This window comes from Anser brachyrhynchus, assembly GCF_964034855.1.
Source record: "Anser brachyrhynchus genome assembly, chromosome: 24".
In the NCBI taxonomy this organism is placed as follows: domain Eukaryota; kingdom Metazoa; phylum Chordata; class Aves; order Anseriformes; family Anatidae; genus Anser; species Anser brachyrhynchus.
This window is the reverse complement of record NC_137717.1, coordinates 446,237-462,189: the sequence shown is the minus strand read 5'-3', so window position 1 is coordinate 462,189 and position 15,953 is coordinate 446,237. Positions and strand designations below refer to the sequence as shown.

At 44.0% G+C, this 15,953-nt stretch overlaps 1 protein-coding gene across 6 annotated transcripts; it reads left to right on the top strand.

Annotated features, from left to right (window-relative positions):
• The first annotated feature begins 129 nt into the window (after positions 1-129).
• Positions 130-14,899, top strand: NIPAL3 (NIPA like domain containing 3). Of its 6 annotated transcripts, none has more exons than XM_080566953.1 (12): positions 130-268; positions 2,000-2,406; positions 4,221-4,289; positions 4,388-4,559; positions 4,658-4,717; positions 5,409-5,554; positions 6,282-6,378; positions 6,613-6,748; positions 7,398-7,486; positions 8,710-8,773; positions 9,851-9,945; positions 10,612-14,899. In XM_080566953.1, exons 2-12 carry the CDS (start codon positions 2,308-2,310, stop codon positions 10,809-10,811), a joined length of 1,227 nt encoding a protein of 408 aa, XP_080423079.1. In that variant the 5' UTR covers positions 130-268; positions 2,000-2,307; the 3' UTR covers positions 10,812-14,899. The 6 variants fall into 6 exon arrangements, 5 of the variants coding, with proteins under 5 accessions (XP_080423079.1, XP_080423082.1, XP_080423080.1 ...); XM_080566956.1 differs by lacking the exon at positions 130-268 and adding an exon at positions 1,023-1,198 and having other exon boundaries at positions 2,158-2,406; positions 5,433-5,554; XM_080566954.1 differs by lacking the exon at positions 130-268 and adding an exon at positions 1,023-1,198 and having other exon boundaries at positions 2,158-2,406.
• Positions 14,900-15,953: the final 1,054 nt, after the last annotated feature.

Below are 15,953 nucleotides of genomic sequence, written 5' to 3'. Positions count from 1 at the left end.
AGAGGCCAAGGATGCCGGGTCTGGCCGAACTCGGGCGCTGTGCGGCCTGGTGCCACCCGAGAGGCGCCGCGTTCTGCAGGCCTGCGCTCAAAGGCCTCGGCCTGGCTCTGCTGCAGCTGCTGCGAGGCAGGGGGTGAAGCCAGCCGGGTTCTCCAACTGCGCAGTGTCACTGCCGTATCGTGACAAAACCACCGACACTTCATCGGATCGGGATCGGTGTTACTGCCAGACATGGAGCTGCACTGCAACGGCGCTGCAGTGCTGAACGGTACTGGGAGCGCAGTGAGAATGTGCGTGTGCAACACTGAACTGTGAGCTCTGTGAGAATGTGCGTGTGCTTCTGAACGAGGGCGGAGAGGCCACAGGGCGAGCTCTGGGCTTGGGGGCGGGTGGCTTACGGACAGAAGGCGGCTGATGCGGGGACAAGAGGCGGTAGGCGCAGGGACCGGAGGCGGCTGGCGGACAGGAGGCGGTTGCCGTGACAAGGGAGCCAAGCGCGGACCTCCCGCGGCCCCGCAGAGCGCGGAGGGCAGGGGCTCGGCCGCGCTCCGTGCCCTTGTGCCGGGCCGCACGTCCCCAGGAGGGCAAACGGGGGCCTGAGGCCTGTCGGCGGCTGGGCTCTCCGCGCTCCCGGAGCTCCCCTCGCGTCGGTCGGTTCCGTCAGCAGCCCCCCGCTGTGCTTTGGGAGAACCCCGTGCCCGTGGGCGGGCCCCTTCCTCGCTCTAACTCGAGCTCCGCCGGCTCGGCCGCCCACGGCACACGGCTGCCGCGCACCCTGCGCAGCGCCCCCAGGCCCCGCAGCGCCCGCCCCGCCCCGCGGCCACCGGCACGGCAGGCGCCCGGGGGGAAGCCCCCGCCTCCTCCCCGGTACAACGGCCCGCCCAGCTCTCCTCCAATCGTCGGGCCTGTTCCTTCGAGCCCTCCGGCAGACACCCAATCGCAGGCGAGCTCTCAGAGCCGCCCTGCGCGCGGCTGCTTAAGGAGGCTCGGGGCTGGCCCCTCGCGCATGCGCGTTAAGGTGGCTCTGGGGGCTGGGGCCGGGGAGGGCGCGGGGCTGCCGCTGGGGCCGGGAGCGCCGCGGGGACCGGGAGCGCCCCCGCCGCCGCCTCGGGGCCTGGGGGGGGACCGGGCGTTGCGCTCGGCCGCGGGCGGGAGGTGGTGGCGAGGCGGCCGGGCCATGGGGCCGCTGAGGCAGCAGGTGAGTGCGCGGGCGGGCCCGGCCCGTTCCGGGGTTCCGCGGAGCGCGGGCGTCTCCCCGTCAGGGCCCGGCGCGGCCCCGGCGCTGCCCAAGGGACCCGGGCCCGGGCCGGTGTCCGCGGGGTGCGCGGCCCGCTCCGCTCCGCTGCCGCCGGCCGGGGTCCCGAGCCGTGCGCGCTGCCGCCCTGCCGCGGCCCTGCCCCGGCGCCTCCCCCCGCGCGAGGCGGCCTCCCCCGCGCCGGCCGTTCCTCGGGCTGCCGGCGCCTCTCGGGGCCTTCGGGGAGAGGAGCTGCGGCGGCGGGCGGGGGCCGCGGCCCGGTGTCCAGCCGCCCGTGGCGAGCCTGGCTCCGAGGAGCTTGGCCGCCGAGTTCCGCTCACAGGCGACCGACCTGGGGGGACCGCTGCTCGCTGAGGGGGAGCGCTGTCAGCCCCAGCACGCTGCTAACGTGGTGCTGAGCAAACAGCAGAGGTCTGTAGGGAGCAGAGAAATGAAAAACAGGGCTCGGAGCATTTCAGGGACTTTTTGATAAGAGCTTTCCAAATGGCAAGGCTCGTTTTAAATGCCAGTGGGGTATGTCACCTCTGGGGCTGAGGCAGTTTGTGAGCAAGTTTCTCTGCAAGTTTCTGTGTCTGAGACTTTCTGAGAAGGCATTTAAACTCTTCCTCTGCTGATACGTGCAGCGGTTAGTTTGATTCCAGTGAGTTTTCTGTGGGCTACCCTTCAGCATCATTTCATTGCAGCTTTTGGAGTTAATTTGACCTGATTCTTTTTTTTCTTCTTCTTTTTTTTTTTTTAAATCAGTGTCATCTTGGAGGAATATAACATTACTGCCCCACTAACTCACTGGAAATATTAGTTCATCTACATCTCTGCCTGTAGTGCCTCTCCTATGTCAGTGTAGCCCAGTGGAGGAAGAAGAGCAGCAAATAGATTACAGAGAGCTTGTTTGTGCTTCACAGATGTAATCGTTTGTCCAAGCTCAACAGGATGGATGGGAAGAACTCGTACTAAGTTCCAGACAACATGGTTCTAGCAGAGTCCAAGTCTCTTCTTTAAAGAGAAGTTCTGTCATCTCGGAGGCTGAAAACAAAACGCTTCAGTAAACAAAAATGGAAGGAGGCAACAGTCCAAATCTGCAACTTCAGCAACTCCCACTGGCCACAGCAGCGGTTTCTGTGCAGCCACACACAGACTCCTTTTCTTACAAGGTCAGGTTTCTACCCCAGACTACCCCTAGAAGGCCTTAACTATTCAAGTAAGCTGATAATGCCACTTATTTTGGTTATTTTTTTTCGCAGAAAGTGCACTGTCTTTGTATTTAGCCATGCCTGCAGGCCTGAGTGTGTTATATGCTGTGTATATAAGCAGTGAGAGAAAGAAAGACAAATTCTGTGTCTCAAAGAGCTAGACAAAGTGAAGAAAGAATGATTGGCAGTTAAAAGATCACATAGCTGTCTAAAGCGGGTTAGGAGCAATAAATTTTGCTAGGTAACTTTTCAGACTATTCTGTACATCAGTGATTGAGACCAGCTGTTCTCATCTGCTCTATTTTCAAGTGCTTACATTTCAGCCCATGATCTCTCAGAGCCTGTAGCCAAGGTAGGACCTGTTGCAATAATTCCTTCTTATTTTCCAACTGGAAATGGAACTGTTCCCAAATCACTTTCCTACAAATCCATCATTTGGAAGGTGCTTGGAAAATCCCTCGAAGAAGGGCTTTCCCTCCTTCCCCAAGATGCATTGTAAAAATTAGTCAGACTGGCATGAGCTTTCCCCAGGCTTACAAGCTCTCAGTCCAGAAGTCAGTCACTCTGCTCTACTTACAGTGCCTCAGCTGAAAGAGCTTCCTCCTCCCGGTCTTCCAAACTGAACCTGGTGCTGAACCCGGAAACCATGCTGAATTTTCTCTGACTTTCTTTGTGATCACACAGTGATGTTTTTGTGCCAACTTTACTGTCTTGTGGGGAAAGCATCTTGTGTTTTTGAATGAAACTGCTTGGGTAAATCTTACTTTCTCACAGCCAGACAAAGCTTTTTGTTTCACTGATATAAACTTGAAAGTCTAAAGTCATTGTTAAAATCAGGAACTGTAAATTTACAGTTAAGGGAGGAATACAAATGTGATCTCAGTTATCCCAAATCAGTCAAAAGTAGTACTGCACTGTATCTTGGTTACCTGCACTGAGATGAAAAGTGCTAGTGACATCTAATGAGATTTAGACAGTTGTTGGAGGAGCACAAGTGCTAAATGGCCTGTCTTGACTTCAGGCTCTTCTGTTTGCTCCTAATGTACATTTCCTTTGTGACTCAGCTTGCTTTACATTTTTTTTATTTCAAGCTCTGTCTCTAGACCATGAGAATTATTGCTGAGCTAGTAACGCTTACGTGGAACATGCTAAGAACTTGTTAGGAGTTGCTACTAGTTACCTTTTAATTTGGAGTGTCTGGTTCATGTAAAAAGCAGCATAAAGTCTGTGATAATTGGCTGCTCCATTAAATGGGCCAAATTGCTCACTGAACCAGCAGATGGTATAGGTGGAGAAGAGCAAAATAGTTATTAAAAGGTGACCCACAGAATACAGAGGTTCCGGATCCACATGCTGGTGAATGCCAGGCCAACCTTATGAAAACAGATTTCGTAAGGGTATTGTTAAAGATATTAAAAACAGATTCTTTGAAGGGAAGGAGGAGTGAACAGGTTGTTGCATTTAGCAGTCTGACCTTTCCCTCTAAGAAACCGTGAAAATGCAAATACATGCACACTAATTTAAGTCTCTCATACAAAGTGTTAGTTAAGGAAGGGTTATCTTTCACTTGAGTTTCATAGATTTGGAATGAAGCCACAAGGAAGTTACTTGAATTATCTTAGGTCATGTAGAGAAGATAAACAATGATTTTATTGACAGGTGATCTAGGAACAGTTTTAAAAGTGTTCTCTCTCCCAGATTGTGCAAAAAGCCTGAACTCTCTTCAAGGTCCAGTGGGTAAATTTAATATCTGTGTATTTACTTTGTTTTTACAGGAGAACTTGATTGGTGCATTACTAGCTATTTTTGGGCATCTTGTTATCAGTATTGCACTCAACCTTCAGGTGGGTATCATGAAACAAATATTGATCCTGCCTCAAGCATCCTGCATTAAAAAGCATCAAGCACGCCAAAGCTTCTGTACCTTTCTTCTCTTTTCTAGAAATACAGCCACATCCGGCTGGCAGGTTCCAAAGACCCCCGAGCTTACTTCAAAACCAAGACATGGTGGTGTGGACTGTTTCTGCTGGTGCTGGGAGAATTGGGAGTGTTTTCCTCTTATGCTTTTGCTCCTCTTTCACTGATTGTGCCTCTCAGCGCAGTGTCTGTTATAGGTAAGAGATAACTGATGTCTGAGTGTGTTGCACTGTGATACTGCTGGTGACTGGGTCAATACGTACATCATCCTGTTTCTCTCTTTTTTTTCCTATAGCTAGTGCGATCATAGGAATTATATTTATTAAAGAAAAATGGAAGCCCAAGGATTTCTTGAGTAAGTTCCACAGTTCCTTTTCATTTTTCCCTTCTGTTTACAAGCTATCCTGCACATAGCATGGCCTCCTAAGAGGCACAGTTAGAGAGATGGAGAAGTCTGCATAAACTATAGTACCTCTTCAAAAAAATGTCATCTCATCCACTATTTGTTAAAAATGGATTTTTTGTGTTTTGTTTCTCTGTCTGGTGCCAAGTTATCAGAATCTCACCTTGCTGTTTCATAGTTTTTTTGGAATACATAGAAATCATGTTTGTTTGCAGATTTGAGAATCACAGTTCTCTGAGCTGAAGCTGGAGTCAGGGGCCTCGACTGTAATAGCTTACGCACAACTGAATCAGATGAATTTCGTATGTGTGCAGGTGTTTGCAGAACTGGGGCATTCGTTCTTCCATTTCCTGAAAAATGGGCTGTAGGCAGGCATGATAAGCCCCAGATGTAGACGTTACGACTTCTGTTGGTTTAACAGATGCTACCTGGTATGAGTTCTTTTCTCAACTCACACCATACATATTGCTTAGGGTTATTTTTACTTCTACTGTTTTGAAAGTGGGGCATGAATGGCAGAGGAATGAGTCATTTGGAGGAATATGCATGATGTCATGGCCACTGCGCATGTGCGATATTAATTCCATGCATCCATACTAACCCACTAACTGTCCTTTCTTTTTTTGTCCTTTGGTCGCCAAAGGGCGCTATGTTTTATCCTTTGTAGGCTGTGGTTTGGCAATTATTGGAACTTACCTACTGATAACATTTGGACCTAATAGTCATGAGAAGATGACGGGAGAAAATATCACTAGGCATTTAGTGAGCTGGCCATTTCTGTTGTATATGGTAAGATGGCCCATAAAACGTGGGACAGTTTTCTGCTGTATGCCTGATTTGGGAGTTTTGTTTCAAGCATTGTTTTTATTTATGCGTACTAGCAATGTTTCTTATTTGCTAGTGGACCTTTTCAGCTTTTGCTAGTGTCAGTTCCACAGCGCGTGTGGACACCTGCATGCACAACTTAGAATTTAAATATCTTAAAATTTTTAAATAGCCTGCTCTTTCCCTGACCTGTCAGCTTCAGGCTGTGAGTAGTGTTGGTGGCAGCTGAGAACAGTTGTTCCAGAGGTGCCCAATATTGTGCTTGCATCTGTTCTTTTCCTAGGCTGGCTTTCTCTGGAGTCATCATTGTCTCATTGATAATATTGTGCAATCTGTTGCTCCTTAATAAAGATAAGTTTGGCCATTGAATAAAATGAGTGCTGCAGGGGTCACTTAAAGAAAGTAGGAAAATAGAAAGTAGGCTCAGATCTGTGATGTGAATATTCAATTGGGATTATTTTATCTGCTTCTTTACCTAGAATGTAATGTCGAAGATGTCCCATGTTTCCTGTACTGCAAAAACCTATTGAATATCTTGTCTAATTAGAATCTATGATCATGTTAAATTTGATGTGTAACTGTGTCGGGTCTTCATTTTCCTTTGATTTGTCCTGTTGTATGATTCTGATATTTGACTGGCTCAGAATCCCGTATACTCAACATCTAATGTTCTCTCTTCTGTTTTTTGTAGCTTTTGGAGATCATTGTATTCTGCCTGCTACTGTATTTTTACAAGGAGAAAAATGCAAACTACATTGTAGTTATTCTCCTGCTGGTGGCTTTGCTGGGTAAGTTGATATGGACTTACAATATCTTCCAACTGTGGCTTAAAACACTAAACTACAGTAAAGTGATGTATCCGTAGCATATAGGGAATTTTATTGGTCTAATTGATGTCATAAAATGCATCACTCTATTCCAGAAATTTTACTACAAATTAGGTAAAGCTATTTTACAGTGATGCTTAGGATCTTTGCAAATGATTGTTGAGTTGTCACCTCTGTCTCTGTAAACATCTACAGGTTCCATGACTGTTGTGACCGTGAAAGCTGTGGCAGGCATGATCATTGTCTCAATACAAGGAAACCTCCAACTCGACTACCCAATATTTTATATTATGTTGGTGTGCATGATTGCTACAGCAGTCTTCCAAGCAACGTAAGATGCTCACCCTCTCTTTGTCTATAACTGCTGGATTTAGTGGGTCGGTAATTAATGAAATCTTTGTTATCCATTTAAAGAATGCTGATCAAATTTTAGCAGGAAGAATTCCTGGTCTCTTCTATGACCTGTACTCAAACCCATGTCACAGGAGCCTGGGATAGCATTTTTCTTTGCTTTTCCGTGTAGTGACATGGCCAAGTAGTTTTCCAAATTTATACATCAGAAAAGTATTTGCGAAACAGTGGTATGATTGAAATGGTGGCAAATCAAATATAGTATCTTTGCACTGGCCAAAATCTGTGCTCTGGTGTTTTTTTTCCACTCTGTTCTTGTGATAACATTAAAAACACCAGTAGTAGCAAGGATAAGGAGCAATTCAAAATGAGGGTGGCATTCTGGCCTCAAGGTCAATGGCAGTAATTTCACTGCCTTTAGTGAGTACAGTTAGCAGGTTTATTCCTCAATCATTTGTATTAATTCCAAAGTATGCTGATGCAGGTTTATTAGAATAAAGTTTCTTAAACTTATTTGCCATTGATTTGAAAGGTGCCTCCAGAAAGGAGAACTGTAGGAGTCCGTGATAACTGCTATACAGTTTGAGTATCCATCCCAAGTCGACCTGTCATTTGTCATTGTATTGCAGATTTTTAGCTCAAGCCTCACAGCTGTATGACTCGTCTCAGATTGCTAGCATCGGCTATATCCTGTCCACAACAATAGCTATCACAGCAGGTAACTGCACAAAACAGTGTGTTGGTCCTTTCTAAAAGATGGGCAAGAGATTTCGGAAAATAATTCTCACAGCTGAGGAAGGTGAATACTCCATAGACGATGACTTGTATTTTCTTGTAATCTCTCTTCTGGAGCTGGCTTTATTTCTTTTTCCTCTCCCAAGATGTGAATTACTCATTTAGACTGTGTTAAGTTCTGTCTTCTTGTTTAATGTATTTGTTTCCTCTGGAAAAAGGTGTTGCAGTTCTCTTCCTGATTTTTCTTGTTTGTGTTGTACCTAGGATACAACCACTCACAGTTGTGTAGGCACTCTTCTTTCTGTACAGATTACTCCAATTTCAGCCCTTGTCCACACAGGAAAAATTTCACCTATATGAACAAAGATAAGCATTTTAAACCCCCTTAGACTTCAAACCTGAAGATATCCTTTTAAATATCTTGTTCTCAGTAGCTAAACGTATGAGCAAAACTAGAAGGAAAAAAACACTGGAGAAATTATTCATTGCAGTCAAGCAGATGGACCATCCATGTAAACTAGTAATTCTCTTCTAGGTATATAGGGGCAATAGCTCCCCCCCTTAAGTTACACATTGCCTTTTAATGCGCTTCTTCAATGTCATGAGAGACTGTGGCCTGCTCTTTAGCTAATGTTTATTTCCTGGCGTGTTCCAAGCCGTACGCTGCTCTCAGATTCATCAGCTTATTTACTTTACGTCAATTAGAATTGTAAAGAGTAGGAGCTAGAATGCGTGTACTGGGCTTCTTGTCCTGTTGACATCCAGGGTGCCAAGGATGGTTGCCATCTTATGATTTTAAGCTGTGTATACTTGACTGGGGCCAAGGGATCCTGCTGCAGTTAGAGATCCAGTCTGTTGTTCAGACATCAGAAATATGTTTATATGGTACCCACTGCCATATGGAGAGAACTCAGGCTGATTTGCACAGTGACCTGCAGTAGTTCCAGTGCTATTTGCTACCCTACCCCAATATCAAAAAACTTGTACTAGTTGCTGTGCGAAGATTTGTATATACACAGTTTCTGTTAAAGCAGAAATATTAATAGGGCATATTAATCTATTTTAAGACTATAAACAAATAAGGTGCTGATAATAGAAATAGTAATCTTAATGACTTGATTTCTGGAGGGACCAGTGGTTGTGATGCAGCACTAAATACTCATGTTAGCTGGAAAGAAAGGCATAATGAATTATTTCTTTTTCAAGGAGCAACTTTCTACTTGGACTTCACTGGCGAAGATGTTCTCCATATATGTATGTTTGCACTTGGGTAAGTCTTAAGGTTCCTTGATGGAAAACTGAAAAGTATTTCTTCGTGTGTATAAATTTAAAAACTATATATAAAGTTACATATATGTTTATGTACATGCGTATGAGATGCATATCCTGCTGGAGAGGAGGATGAACTGAACACACTTTCTCTGTTAAGAGCAGACGGTGGCCCATAGAGTCAGTGCGTTGTCTGAGTAATGGTGGATGCTGTAGAAGAATTTTGTCATGCTAGGTTATGCATAATTGTAAAATGTTCATGCCCCACATTAAATCTTTTTACTGACTGAATGATGATCAGCCTGGATGTTGAGGCATATGGGTCACTTCTCCAAATGTGGTCATTCCGTCTAAGGTGAGCTGGAATGCTGTCAAGCAGCTTATGGATCTAGAAGACATGCAAAATAACTAGAAGCAGCCATCTGTAAGGGATCTATTTCAGGTTTTGCACTGCACCTTCACTGAATTATTATGGGATTTCTGGAGTCCTGTTTTGTAGGGCGTGGCCATTCACCCAATGTAGATATGATCGGTAAAACTCACTATGTAACTCAGCATTTAGTCCTAGTGTACAGCATTTGATGTGATTAACTTTCCATAAGCAGGGGACGTTCTGAAATGTCTTTCCGTTTAATGCAGGAAGACAACAATATCTGGGAGTTTAGTATTATGAACTGTGCCATTCTCTGTTAACATACTGTAAAAATCAAGATCAGGAGTTGTTCTTGTGTTTACCGATGGGAAATCTTGGAATGTTCAGGCTGTTAAATCCTGGAATTTCATGAAAGCAAATCAAATTTTGATACGCTTGCTTTCTGCTTTTAGTTAGTCAAGATCAATTAATTAATATGAACTTTTTTTCAGCATTTAGGTGAAATTGTGATTGCTAGGTGAATTTCAGTACTGTCAAAGGAGGTTACTCTGCTGGGAGTTCCCTGTAATTCTGACTTCATAGACCTTTCTCTTCCAGTTCTGAATTCTTTACTGTGCTATATAATAGGCCCTCAGAAAAATCAACATGCAACATTATCTCCTCCCCTTTCACAGTCATATCACTAGAACTTGTCTTCTTTCTCAGGTGCCTCATAGCGTTTCTAGGTGTCTTCCTGATCACAAGAAATAGGAAGAAATCCATACCCTTTGAACCTTATATATCAATGGATGCTATGCCAGGTAACAGTGGTTTATCGCGCTGTCTCTTAAGTCGTGGGCTTCACAATGGAAATTCAAGCTTCAGTCTCTCTTAAGCATCTCAGTATATCAGGCAGCTGTTTTGTTTTGTTTTTTTTTTCCTTCTCTTTGGTTGATTATGCCATGTGAGGGGTACATCCATGTTCTGCATGAAGCAGAGAAGAGATGATGTTCCACTTCAATACTCTTATTCTGGGTCCTCTGACACCAGGGATAGTGTCAGAACAGCCTTGTCTAGGTGGCTGCTGTCTGGGAAGATAACTGATTTTGAGCATTTGCTTGGGATTGGTTTTCATCAAGCTGGAGGAACCAGTTGCTGGGGATGACTGAGGTACATGGCAAGAGGTAGAGGCCAGAAGGATCAGAAACTTATTTTAGGAATAGCTAAGTGTCTTTCTGGTGATCTGTGTAAAAGACATACAGCATTTGATAAATAGCCGACTGCCATCTCTCATTCACTTGAGCATTATTTCTCCATTAGTTGCTTTAGAGCTGAGCAGAAAAACATTCTTTCATTTAACGCTCAAGGAGCTGATGAGCCACATATATTGCTAACTCTGAGACCATATAATTTGCTGATTTAATAGAGTGTAGATTGAATGCACTTCTTCTGTTCCTAAACATTTAATCTGTCTTTGTACTTTTCAGGCATGCAAAACATGCATGACAAAGGGATTGCAGTTCAGCCTGACCTCAAAGCTTCCTTTTCCTATGGTGCCCTAGAGAACAATGACAGCATGCCGGAAATTTATACTCCAGCTACATTGCCAATAGTGCAGGAGCAACATGGTTCCAGAGGAGTTTCTGCTCCACCCTACCGGGTGCTGGAGCACAGCAAAAAGGAGTGAGTGACCGATCTTTAACGAACTGATTTGAATCATCAGAAGTATGACCTTTATTTATTTACCTGTTAAAATATAAGCAAGTGTAACACCAACCTTGGTATAGTTTAAAGCTTGTCTCAAACTTAACTTTCAAGGCTGATTATTAAAATAAACAGCTCTCTATAGTTGTGAATTTGAAAGTGTTCATCTTAGCAAGAAGTAAATCACAGTTCTGCATTGAAGGCTGCTGTCTGGGAGTGTGAAATGCAGAATGCAGTGTCGTGGCTTTATGAAACTTATGGGATGACAGATGCTGTAGAAATGCAGAGCTGTGGGAAGAGAAGTGACCGTGCAATTTTTAGCCCTGCTGGCAGTGAGTTTATCTCCAAACAGAAGTTTTCAGGAGTTGCTCACAGTGAGAGGAGGGAAGGGTTTAATCTCTTATACAGAGAGACTGATGGTTTTCTGGAAAAGTTGTAAATCCTCATGTCTCTAACATAACCACCAAGCTACTTTAACATGGCAATAAAATGTAATCACTTTCAAGCATGAATAGAGGAACTTACTGTGTCTTCTTGGGCACTTCTGGTATAACTGTTCTCCAGCTAGCATTGAACATATGCACTGAGCACATGAATTATTTTTATAGCACCACTGGATTATGTGGCAGTTCAGAACAAAGATTGTTTGCCAGTTTCCTGGTTTCATAGCAAAAACTTCAAGTTGGATCAAGTGGTACGGAGGGAACATTGTGAAGTACAAGAAGGAGGAAATGAGAATAGTAACATGACTAAAGGGGATGTTTTTGTAGTTCTTGAAGAGGTCCTAATTCTTTGTTTTTATTTTCTTTGTGGCTGAGGCAGGATTTACAATTTTGTTTAGTGATCTTAAATGCTTAAAAGAGCCAACATTCCTTTGGCAGTGTTAAAAAGCTAAGTTTAGGTGGTGTAGGTTGGGGTGCCCTTTTGTGCCCCTTTTTTTCTAAAAATTGAAAACGGTACTGGCCTAATACTGTGAGTGACCTGGGAGGAAGAAAGAAGCATACACAGTCCAGCACTCAGTACTGGAAGAATAATGAAGCTTTGTGTACTCATAATATTTATCTTTCCAGCTGCCAAGAGAAGGCTGTAAGCTGATACAAAGGGAGAATAGAGACAAGGTGGGGGAAGCTTAGAATCATAGAATCACGTCAAGTGAAGGGGACAAAGTACATAGGTTTACTGGCATAAGCAAGTTACTTTGACGTTTTGATATCCTCATTTCTCTAAAAGCAGTTGTTTTGCTTGGAAACAGAATTTTAAGTCTGCTTGGTGTATCCAGGACTGTACACGTACAACAGCGTCTCCAGAAGACCTTAGAAGGCTTAATTTGAAATGAATAGTGAACGTGTTTTGTGCATTTTTAAGTGCTCACTCTGGTTCCAAGGGTCTTGGAAGGATCTTGGGCTTGCAACAGTGGCTTTCTGCATTTTTTTTTTTAATTTGACTCATGGCCAGGTTCTGTTCCTACTACCAAAAATTCCCAAGAGCTCCACTGATTTGTATGTAGTTATTTCTGATTCCTCCTATTGTAGGTGACAACAGAACTATTCTTTTGCATGTTTGCCTTGCCAGCTATGAATACCAATTTAATCTGGAAATACTTGAGACTGCTTTGGCGTTTTTGTGCAACTTTAAAAAAAAAAAAAACACCAAACCACCACCCCCTTCCTCTGCAAAGAGCAGTTGCTTAGTGGCTGTACTTGTACCTGTATGTGAAGTTTCTTCACCAACTTGGTATATCTGACAATTTAAATCTTATCAGTGGCATCACATACACTACAGCTTACGAAACCTAAAGAAATACCAGCTTTTCTTTTGCCCACAATACTTTGTGTGCTTAAGTAAGATAAGAATGTTAATGGGCTAATATTACCAGTACGTTAATCTCGTTGAAGTTGCACTGACACTGATTTTCTACCTTTGGCTCTATATCCCCAGTAATCGATTTTGTGAATTTATGTGCTGCTTTTGTTCATTAAAATACAAAACAGAGTAGTACAGTGGAGTCTGGCTGGGCAGGATACAAGTATACAGGCTTTCCTTTTCTCTCGCCTTTCAGAGGCAGTAGCTGATTGACCTGATCATTCTGAAAGCGCAGAAACATCCTGTTTTAAAACAAGCTGTGCTAGATCATGCATCCCTACGGAGTCTACATTTTATGTAGTAATATTGTGTTTAATTACTATGGAGGTATAAAATGTTTATACTGTAAAACTGTTAATCAGAAGGGCCTGCTGTTGACTCCTATCCATAGGATGATCCTATGCGTAACTGAACACAGCTTTCCCAGTTCTTAGTTTCTCAGTAGTAGTTAAAAACCGCAGCTGACTGATGTGCAGACTTTGTGGCCAGTTGTCTTTTCTGGTTAGCTGGTTGGGGTTTTCTCCTAATCGTAGGGTTGTCTTTTCATGAGAGACAGACACAGTGCTTTGCTGGAGGAGGGGGAGAGCGTTACTCTGAGTGATGCTGAGCATCCACTTGTACTTATTTGTGTTGTGTGGGCCTTTCTCTGGCCTGATTCAGTGATTTTTAGAAGTAAGCTACCTGATTACCCGCAGCACTGCAGCCTGGGCACTGGCTGACTCCTAGCCTAATGTTCTTCTCTTCCAGAGAGTCCTTAGTTGTCAACACATGGCTGTTGTCTGCTCTGGGTGATGGAGCAGAACCTTAACTTTTACACTGTTGCAGTATTTTGGTTCTTTTCTTTCACAGTCTCTACAGGCAAGAGTCCTGCTACTGGGTTTCACATAGTCACCTCTCATTTGCTTGGTCTGTGCGTGTTCCAGTAATTCTACCTGATAGTTACCTTTACATTCAGTGAGACTTGCTTTTGGAAGCTTTCTGACAAAGGATTTCAAAGGAGGTGGTGTTTATTTCTAGAGCACGTAAATCATAATATTTTAGATTATTCCGTTGTGCCACATCAGCAGAGCCTGAGGTGTTCCTTGGGCTATAGGCCTCAACTGGTGCACTGATGTTGCGAGAGTTGCATTCTTGCCAGTCTGTTAGCCACTGTAAGTGTGGTGCTAGGATTGCCAGGGCGCACCTTGCCCCTGCTTGCTGCCTATGTTCAATACTTGAATTTTAGATTTTGTGGTTTTCATTGTTTATGTATTCTTTCCCCTTTCTTGCTCATTCTCCCAAGCTTTCAGAAGAACTTACTTTCTGATCTACAGCAGTTTTTTACAGCTGCCATCCCTGTTGCTGAGAAGGCATGAGTAGGGGCTCCTAGAAACTAAACGTCTGTTTAAACTGAGTGTTGGCCTTCCCCAGCCTAACAGTGGGGGGGATAGCTCAGGATTACGATAAACTCCTTACCTCTCTTGTAATAAAGAGCTACCGTGCTGAAAACAGGATGCTATTTGTACCCTCAGATCTGTACTTCTAACAGAATATTTGTAGGGCTGAGGTGACAATGGTGCCCAGGATTGCAGCAAACACAGCTAAGATACATGTGAAGATTTAAAGGAGAGGAGCCCCGTGCCACATGCTAATTATTCTTGCAGCATGAAAAGGGATCAGTTGGTGTAAAGCACACTCGAACATGTGTATGTCAAAGCTTCAGTTTATCAAGAACTGATCCTGAGAGAGGCAGGGCACTGTAAACAGCGGAGTGTGCTTAGATTTCCAAATATGCAGCATTTTTTTTTTCAAAAATCAAAAGCTGAAAAAGTGAGCACAGAAATCAGCTGACTGTCTCCTTTACTAATATGGGAGAATATCTCCTTGACTCTCTCTCCTAGTTTCCTTATCAAATGTGAACTGACATCTATTGCCTTTACACTGTGTGGCTTTTCAATGCACCAGAGCACTTACTTTGTTCTCACCGTATATCTTGCATATAACTTTATGCTGTGGAATACAATTCCAATGTTGGCTGAATGTACAAAATGATCTGCTTACAATGTTGTCTTGTTCACATTAAAATGTGCATATAAATCTTATGGTCCAACACTGTAAAGCTAGGATGACCGCTTAATTTTTCATAAGCGATGTTGCATGTCTATTTAATTTTGTCTTTTTGGTGAGACCTTTGGAAATGAAAATTAATAAAAGAGCCTGATAAAATGTATAGAATTCTGGCCTGCTAAGTATTCTTGCTATAGCTTTCATGAGCTGTAAGTATCTTAAGGAAAGTTAAGACAGAGTAATAGCTTATAACCCTAGGTGAAGTGTCTTTTTTTTAAAAAAATAAATCTGTAAATGAAAAGCAGATTGCTACAACTGATGTTTGGAGCTGCGGCACTACTAAGGCTTGCAAATTTACATGACTCTCCAAGTATTTACTTAGAAATTTTGGTTTTAGAGGGCTTTCAAGAAATCTTACTGTTCGTTATTTTAGAGAAGAGCTTGAAAATATGAACAAGTATCACCTAAAGGAGTGGGGGGATTGAGGAGGGGGAAGACAAGATGAGAGAAATCACAATAACAAAATCATTGTTATTATTGGCCTGACTCAGGATTTTTGCATGCCTGCCAACTCAATACTGAAACTGAGACAACAGCATGTTTCTCTGAGACAGCAACGACCTCTAATGCTAGTTGGGAATGCCACGCTGCAGGAGATGCCATCCCTCAGACACAGGATATCGCGTCTTTGATTGCAGTACTAGACACTTAAGGCCATTTCCTAACAATGCCATTAAATGAAATAGACGGTCATAAATTTAGACTACTGGCATTGTAGCTTAATTGAATGCTTGCCAACCTAATTAACACTCACCCTCACCATATGGGTTGTAGGCCAGGGGGATACGCAGAAGATAACCCTCAGGATACTTCTCATTGAATATATCTCCTGGGGTCCCAAACCACACGTGGGGTTTAACACCACAGCCTCATCTGCTTCGCTGTTAAAGCTGCACCACATCGCAGTCCCTGGGTATCGGTGCTGTAACCCTGGCTCCGCTTTCCTGAGTGCTGGGGGGAGCAGCGGCTGGCACAGACGGTGACACACGTGGCAGTACTTCAACGCACCTCGGCTAAGAGTGACTGTGTTGTAACAGAGACAGCCGTGTTAAGTGCCAACGTAAAGAGGTGGCGATCAGCCCGGCTGTCAGGTTCACGACAAGCGTTACTCGCTGCCTTTTTCTGTATCAAAGCTAGGAGAGCGCGTTTAACCGCA